The sequence below is a fragment of the Triticum aestivum genome, chromosome 5B (assembly GCF_018294505.1).
Source record: "Triticum aestivum cultivar Chinese Spring chromosome 5B, IWGSC CS RefSeq v2.1, whole genome shotgun sequence".
Taxonomy (NCBI): domain Eukaryota; kingdom Viridiplantae; phylum Streptophyta; class Magnoliopsida; order Poales; family Poaceae; genus Triticum; species Triticum aestivum.
Window position 1 is genome coordinate 265,454,708 of NC_057807.1, and position 8,584 is coordinate 265,463,291.

Sequence of the window (8,584 nt, forward strand, 5' to 3'; positions counted from 1 at the left end):
CTCACAATCTATTTTAGCATTAACGGTGTTCAAGAAAGGTCTACCAAAGATAATGGGACAAAAGTCATCTTATGGGGAACCAAGAACAAGAAAATCAATAGGGTATTTTATTTTCCCACACAAGACTTCAACATCTCTAACAATCCCAATTGGTGATATAGTATCTCTATTGGCAAGCTTAATAGTAACATCTATGTCTTCTATTTCAGCGGGTGCTATATCATTCATAATTTCTTGATATAAGGAAAAAGGAATATCACTCATGCTAGCACCTAAGTCACATAGACCATGATAACAGTGATCTTCTATCTTAACTGAGACAACATGCATGCGAACAACAGGTCTATGTTTATCTTTTTCATTGGGTTTGGCAATTCTAGCAGCTTTAGCACAGAAGTAAATAACATGCCCATCAATATTATCGACCAAGAGATCTTTAACCATAGCAACACTAGGTTCCACTTTGATTTGTTCAGCTAGTTTAGGTGTTCTAATATAACTTCTGTTGACCATAGTTGAAACTTTACCATGTTCCTTCGTCCTAACAGGGAAAGGGGGTTTATCAATATAAGCAGTGGGAACAACTGGATCAACATTATAAATGATAGTTTCTTCTTTAGCTTTTATCGGTTCTTTAATTTCTTCTTTAGTTGGTGGGTGATATTTAAACCACTTCTCCTTAGAGAGATCAACATGAGTAGCAAAAGATTCACAAAAGGAGGCTACTATCTCAGATTCAAGTCCATATTTAGTGTTAAACTTTTGAAAAGCACCGATATTCATAAAAGATTTAACACAATCAAACTTAGGCTCAATACTTGACTCTTTACCTTCGTCGAGTTCCCAGTCTTCAGGGTTGCGTTTAATTCCTTCTAAAAGATCCCACCGGAATTCAGTAGTCTTCTTCATAAAATAACGAGTACAAGAAGTATCGAGTATGGATTGATCATTACGAGAAAGCCGAACATAAAAATTCTGAATAATAATTTCTCTTGAGAGCTCATGATTGGGGCATGAATATAACATTGACTTAAGCCTCCCCCAAGCTAGAGCGATACTTTGTCTTTCACGAGGCCAAAAATTATATATATATAATTCCGACCATGATGAACTAGATGCATAGGATAATTTTTTTGATGGAATTCCAATTTCAACCGATTCCAGTTCCAAGATCCAATATCATCGCATAGCCTATACCATGTCAATGCATTTCCCTTCAAAGATAAAGGGAAAACCTTCTTCTTAGCTTCATCTCCGGGTAAACCTGCAAGCTTAAACAATCCACAAATTTCATCCACATATATCAAGTGCATAACAGGATGTTCAGTTCCATCTCTTGTATAAGGATTAGCTAGCAGTGGTTCTACCATACCCGAAGGAATTTCATATTCAATATTTTCAGTAGGTGCATTAGGTTGAGGGGAAACTGATTGTCGTTCCGGTCGAGGTGAAGATACCCCGAACAAACCCCTCAAAGGATTGTTTTCCATAGTAACAAGTGATAGTAAATTTCAGCATGTAGTAATAATTTTTCCTTACCAATTTCCACTTACCAAGAGCGCTTCACTCCCCGGCAACAGCGCCAGGAAATAGCCTTGATGACCCACAAGTATATGGGATCAATTGTAGCCCTTTTCGATAAGTAAGAGTGTCGAACGCAACGAGGAGCAGAAGGAAATGACAAGTGGTTTTCAGCAAGGTAATGTCTGCAAGTGCTGAAATTGTAATTAACATAGTAGTTTGATAGCAAGATAATTTGTAATGAGCAAGTAACGGTAGTAGTAACAAAATTTCAGCAAGGTAGCCCAATCCTTTTGAGGCAAAGGACAGGCCAAAATGGTCTCTTATGATAAGCAAAGTGCTCTTGAGGGTACACGGGAATTTCATCTAGTCACTTTCATCATGTTGGCTCAATTCGTGTTCGCTACTTTGATAATTTGATATGTGGATGGACCGGTGCTTAGGTGTTGTTCTTACTTGAACAAACCTCCTACTTATGATTAACCCCCTCACAAGCATCGCAACTACAAGAAAAGTATTAAGAATAGATTCTAACCATAGCATTAAACTTTTGTATCCAATCGGTCCCTTACGGAATAGCGCATAAACTAGGGTTTAAGCTTCTGTCACTCTTGCAACCCATCATCTGATAACTACTGCACAATGCATTCCCTTAGGCCCAAATATGGTGAAGTGTCATGTAGTCGACGTTCACATGACACCACTAAGGGAATCACAACATACATATCATCAAAATATCAAACACATATCAAGTTCACATGATTACTTGCAACATGATTTCTCCCGTGACCTCAAGAAAAAAAGTAACTACTCACAAATGATAATCATGCTCAAGATCAGAGGGGTATTAAATAGCATAATGGATCTGAACATATAATCTTCCGCCAAATAAACCATATAGTAATCAACTACAAGATGTAATCAACACTACTAATCACCCACAAGCACCAATCTATAGTTCCGGTACAAAGATTGAACACAAGAGATGAACTAGGGTTTGAGAGGAGATGGTGTTGTTGAAGATGTTGATGGAGATAGCCCTCCCCAAGATGGGAGATTTGTTGGTGATGATGATGATGATGATTTCCCCCTCCGGGAGGGAAGTTCCGCCGATGGAATCGCTCCGCCGGAGGGCAAAAGTTCTCCTGCCCAGGTCCCGCCTCGAGACAGCGGCGCTTCATCTCAAAAGTCCTCTCCTTATTTTTCTAGGTCAAAATGACTTATGTACCAGAAGAGGGGCACCGGAGGTGGGCCTGGATGAGCACAACCCACAAGGGCGCGCCTGGGGGCCCAGGCGTGCCCTGGTGTCTTGTGCTCATCAGGGTGGCCCCCTCCGGTACTTATTTGCTCCAGTATTTCTTATTTATTCCAAAAAAATCCTAGTGAAGTTTTAGCTTATTTGGAGTTGTGAAGAATAGGTAGCTTGGCATAGCTTTTTCAGGTCCAGATTTCCAGCTGCCAGAATTCTCCTCTTTTGTGTGTACCTTGCATATTATGAGAGAAAAGGCATTAGATTTACTCCAAAAAGCATTATTATGCAATAAAACAACATAAATAACAGTAGGTAAACATGATGCAAAATGGACATATCAGTGACTTGAAGAAACCCTTCCAACATTTGAGCACATGCAATTTGTGTTTTCGACATAATGCATTGATCAAATTTACACGTAAGGGTGGACCGGGAGGCTCCAGAGAAGCCTTTCGGTCTAAGAGTACACAAAACTAACGAGCCGCAACTACCAAGAGACATGCAGCTCACAGGCACGCGAAGGATACACTTGATGTGTTGTGTGTGTGTCTGTGTGTGTGTAGACTATAGACACACACACACGTGAATCATCATGACAGGCTAGAAAAAGACATAGTAAAGTGGTCTGAGATCTGTAAACCTAAAGACCAAGGAGGCCTTTGGGTTATTTCGTCCAGGCGGATGAATATTGCCCTCCTCTCCAAATGGCTTTGGCGGATTCAGACCGCTGAGGGCGGCCTGTGGCTTGAGATTATCCGCGCGAAGTACCTTCGCGGGCAGCCACTCGCATTCGTTCCTAGGACTGGCGGGTCCCAGTTCTGGCAATCGGTGATCCGTCTGATGCCGGTTTTGTGCATTGGGACCTCCATTAAAGTAGGTACCGGATCCGACACCCTGTTCTGGCTAGATCGATGGACAGAGTCCCGTCCCTTTGCGGAGCGCTTTCATGCGTTGTTCGCGATCTGCATCCGCCCACAGCTCTCTGTGGCTGTGGCCTTAGCTGACCTGGGCGCTATTGCCTTCCGCCGTACCTTCGGGGTGGTGGAACTTGCGCAATGGGATGAATTGCTTGCGTGTATTGCCATCCACCCTCCCTCCCTGGAACCTAATTCACTATCTTGGCATCTCGAGTCAAGTGGCAGATTCTCGACTAGATCCTTATATCAGGCGATTATCCCCACGCCTGGCCCGGTGGAACTATCGGTGCTTTGGGAAATCAAACTCCCCTTGAAAATCCACGTATTCCTCTGGCAATGGGTTCGCGGCCACCTACCTTCGGGTACGGAGGTCCGCAAACGTAATGGCCCCGGGGGTGGCCTCTGCCCCATTTGTTTGGTACCAGAAGATTGCAACCACATCTTCTTCCGGTGCCCTGCGGCGCAGTTCCTATGGAGCTGCTTCCGGGAGGTGGTTGGTGGCAATTGGTGCCACGACAACCTCCCAGACTTATTTGGGGAGGTTCTTAGGCTCCCTGGTCCTAGCCGCCCCCCATGTGGGTGGCTTTGGGTACCCAAGCATGGACCCTCTGGTGTAACTGTAATAAACTAGTCATTGAACGCGTGATTCCTTGCCGTGTGACTGATGCGATCTACAAAATGTGTGGCTTCTTACAGCTTTGCAGACCGCTTAACAAGCGGAGAGATCGGGACGCCATCGACTTCATCATAGCTGGTCTTCGTTCTTCGGCGTCGGCATTTGCGCCTCCTCCGCCACCACCACCACCACCACAACCTCCCGAGCCGGATTAGCTTCTTTTTAGCTTTGTTTGGGGCTTGTCTTGCTGTGCCCCCAGCGTGACTTTGACTTGATTGTACTTTGTACTGTTATGTTGGATGCTTGGTTCGTTGCTTTATAATATAAAGCGGGGAAAAACCCTTTTTCTTAAAGACATAGTCAAAGATAATAGAAGACAATCCAGCATTTTGACGAGAGAGTCATCATGGACCGACTACAAAAATAAAGGTCCGTGAAAGTACCTACACCACTGACAGGTCACCTCTCAGTGAAATACCATGGCTGACACCTTGACTCATCGCTTATTTTCTATTCCCTCCGAATACAAGGGTCATCTATTTTGAAAGGGAAGAAGTATATATTAGCCCATCTGTGATAACTATCTAGTCAAGGCTTCACCGACATATCGCTGATGCGAATTTCATGGTCGGTCAATGATGAGCCTCACCTTTGACCAGTGCACGCTGACCGGTCAGTGATGAGGGGTTAGTATTGTTTGCACCTATAGTTGGATATCGAATTCTTCATGATTCTATGGTAGCTTACACCTTGTCAAACCATTGATGATTTAATTTACTGCCTTTGATTTTATTCTAATGGATGTATAGTTGCTTTTAAAATTGTTTTTTTTTCAGTGGAAATACTTAAGAAGTTTCATGTCCGCTATCATTTTTGAAGGTTGTCTGTTTTAGTCTCACATGAGAGGAAAACTTTGTTTTCGCCACTCTAGTTTTTGTTCGCTTTAGTTATGCTATTCTAGAATTTGACATCTCACTTTTCCTACACTTAGATTTTGACAATACATCACAAATGTCATTCCGTGACAATAGCAATAATGTTTAATTTCACTTTTGCTAGTCTTAGCTTTTGACAATGTATCATAATTGCAATTCTGGAAATTTTGCTTTTGTCATGGAATGACAATTGTGATTATTATCAAAAGCTAAGAGTGACAAAAGTGAAAAGTCAAATTCTGGAGTGGCATAAGCAAAATTGTCAAAAGTTCGAGCGGCAAAAACAAAGTTTTCCCGAGAGGAAGATAGGAAAATCTTCATTCATTGAATTGTTTTTAATTATATTCAAAAACGGATTTCTCGTGGTCAAATGATAAAGTGGACGATTGATCATACATAAATCTTTGTTGTAATTTGTGGGTGCATACAGAGTTGTTGGGAGGATCAGGGCGAGGTGTGGGGGTTGGACTCCACTTGCAATAGCATTAGCACCTACCTAATCGCCGATATTCCTTTTCGAAGAAAAAGGAAATCGCCGATATGTTGGACCACACGACGATGCATGCAAGCCACAGTGCAGGAGGAAATAGTATCGTTGAACAATGACTTGGGGTTTCAGTTCAGTGCCAGCCGGAAGACCGATATTTATGCTTAATTTAACTGTGAGTGCAGATAGAACAGTACGGTAGGTATGGACTGACATGCTGTTGTTGCAATATTCCAACCGAAGTTTCTAGACCACCTTATTTATTTTCGAGAACATTAGACAATTGGTCCCAGTGTCCTTTCAAAAATACATGTTACAAAATGACTTCGGTTTCAGTTCAGTGCTCACACGCACACTTACGTCTGAAGTTTTCTTCAGACATACTCAACATGTTTGGAAGGACAAGACAAACGCAGCAATCTCAATAGAAATTTGGAAACAAATTTTATTATTTCAGTCCATGTTCGTCGTTTTAACCGAAAGGAACCATTGAAAAAGAAAAGAAAAACCATGAAAGAAAAAGCATGGAAATGCAAAGATCGGGAACAAGGACTCTCAAGGATGGTTCAAATCTTCAATCCTGTGGATGCAGCATCTGAGGCTGGAACATCACTTGTCCTTGGTTGGGTAGGAGGCCATCTTGTTGATGCCGCAGAGGCCCTCGCCGTTGCTGGTGCCCCTCTTCATCCTGATGTAACCCTTCTCGCCCCAGTCCGCACCCCACGAGTTCCTCACGATGATGTAGTCGTGGCCCTTCCCCTTGTCCGACCCGTACCCGACCGCCGCCACGCCGTGATCTAGCTGCGCGCCGCAAGGACCATCGAAAACCCCCTGCAACAACCAAGAAAGGAAATGGTTTCATATCCCAACTTCTTTTCAAAGATTGAAATCCAACGTGAGGTGACAACATGTGATGTGGGGCCACACGGCAGGCCACATGGCAGTGACACGTTGGATGGTGTTTTCCGTTGCTAGAAAGAGTGACACGTTGGATGGCTGTGTGCATCCTCTAGGCCGGAGCACTCCCATTTTCGAAAGAAAAAGAAAGATGATATGCTTACCCCGCTGTAGAACTGGAAGTGCCTGCCGGAGGCCTCGATGGCGACGGAGACGGGCTGGTGAGCGAGAGCCTTGATCAGCGCCTGCCCGTCATTGGCGGGCACGTCCTCGAAGCCGCTGATCGTCACTGCCTCGGACTCTGCCTTCTTACCGTCGCCGCAGCTGCCTTCTTCCATGAGGTAGGGGTACGCCTCCTCGGTGTGCAGCCCGCCACTGGATGCGATGTAGGAGAAGGCGTAGTCCATCAAGCCGCCATTGCAGCCGCTGTTGCCATCGACACTGCAGTCGATCAGCTCCTGCTCCGACAGCGCGGTCAGGTTGCCTGTCACGATGGCGTTGATCCCTTCCACCGCCGCGACCGTCGAGAAGGCCCAGCAGCTGCCGCACTGCCCCTGGTTCTTCACCTCTGTCACCGCGCCCTTCTTCCTCCAGTCCACAGACTTGGGCAGGTCGCTGGCGCTCACGTCCTCGTACCTGAAGCTCCGGCTGCTGCCCCGACGAGCCGGAGCAGCATTGAGGCCGAGGTAGGCGGCCTTGAACTCGTCGTTGGTGAGGTCGGCAAACTCGTTGAGGCCGAGCCAGTAGCTGGTCACTTCCCGGTTGATCTTGTCGATGTGCTTCAGGTTGTCCTTGAACACCTCAAACTTGTGCAGCTTCTCCTCGAAGCTCGCGTACGCCTTCTGGTGCTTGGCCAGCCACTTCTCAAACAGCTCGACGAGTCTGTCGTTGGACGACAGGTCCTCCTCCGAGTAGCCGACAATGGAGAAGTCACTGTTGCGAGCCACACACACGCCGACACAGAGGAGGAGAAGAGCACCCGAAAGCTTCAGCAAATGCCGAGGAGAAGCCATGGTTGATGCCTGGAATGGAAGTGTTGGCGGTCGGTTGGTTGCAGGATGGAGGATAGGATGCATGTATTTGTAGTCTCAGTTTGGGCATGCCATTGAATTGCTTCAAAGCAAAGTCAAACGGAGAAAAGATAAGATGCACCATTGAGTATTTTTCTGGATCATGCCAAGGCTTTAAGCTTTGATTCTGACGGCGAGACTTCGCTTCCAAGCATGTATGCTAGGTTCAGAGTGAGCACCTCTTTCTGTTTGTGGTGCCTGCAAAAAAGTTTGGAGGAAATCTTAGTGCTTCTGGACCTCACTGAAAGCAAAATCTTAGTGCATATACCTAAAGAAGAAGAACGTGTATGCAACCTGATGGGTGAACTATCAGTGTGAAGAGGTTGTCATGAGTCTTTTCCATGGAAATGTTTCTTGTCTCAGCAAGCTGAAAATAGTAACGTACAATGTTTTCTACCATGTGTTCACCAGATTGCTTCAGAAAAGTAGTCATGTGCCTTTGCTTAAAAAATATGTACCTTCTGAAAGAAAGTAAGGAAATGTTATCTCCTCGTGACTACACTTGCTACTTGGAGTAAAAGAGGGGCATCTGGTCATCATACTGTGTCATGTGCATACAGCGACATCATTTTGTGACATACTCATTTCTCTTTTTAGACCACATAAAAAGCCAAAGCAAGCTAATGCATGCAAGGTAATTCTTTTGTTGGTTGCTTTTAGCTTTGCAGGAACATATTTCTTTGATGCACAATGTTGTATAAACATTCAGGAAAAGGCATAAACTGATCTTCTGCTGGTATTAGTTTGCTGTCAAGCAGTTCAACATGTGTATATCTATACCCTTGGTTATCCATCACGTCATCTATACTATGTATAACTTTTCTTGTGGATCCGCTGATGATACGCTTGGGTGCCGGATCTTCATGAATTGGTGGAGTGATTGTATGAA

General features: G+C 44.6%; 1 protein-coding gene across 1 annotated transcript; it reads right to left on the reverse strand.

Annotated features, from left to right (window-relative positions):
• Positions 1-6,149: 6,149 nt before the first annotated feature.
• LOC123111288 (cysteine protease XCP1) lies at positions 6,150-8,140 on the reverse strand. The gene is made up of 3 exons (XM_044532043.1): positions 7,990-8,140; positions 6,790-7,893; positions 6,150-6,559 (listed from the first exon to the last, which is right to left on the reverse strand). Exons 2-3 carry the CDS (start codon positions 7,699-7,701, stop codon positions 6,338-6,340), a joined length of 1,134 nt encoding a protein of 377 aa, XP_044387978.1. The 5' UTR covers positions 7,702-7,893; positions 7,990-8,140; the 3' UTR covers positions 6,150-6,337.
• Positions 8,141-8,584: the final 444 nt, after the last annotated feature.

Bases quoted from the DNA above. Each gene is read 5' to 3' on its own strand.
- LOC123111288 (XM_044532043.1), bottom strand. From the start codon at position 7,701: ATGCATCCTATCCTCCATCCTGCAACCAACCGACCGCCAACACTTCCA. The intron at 6,560-6,789 runs GTAAGCATATCA...TGGTTGTTGCAG, and splicing joins ACTTCCAGTTCTACAGCGGG to GGGGTTTTCGATGGTCCTTG.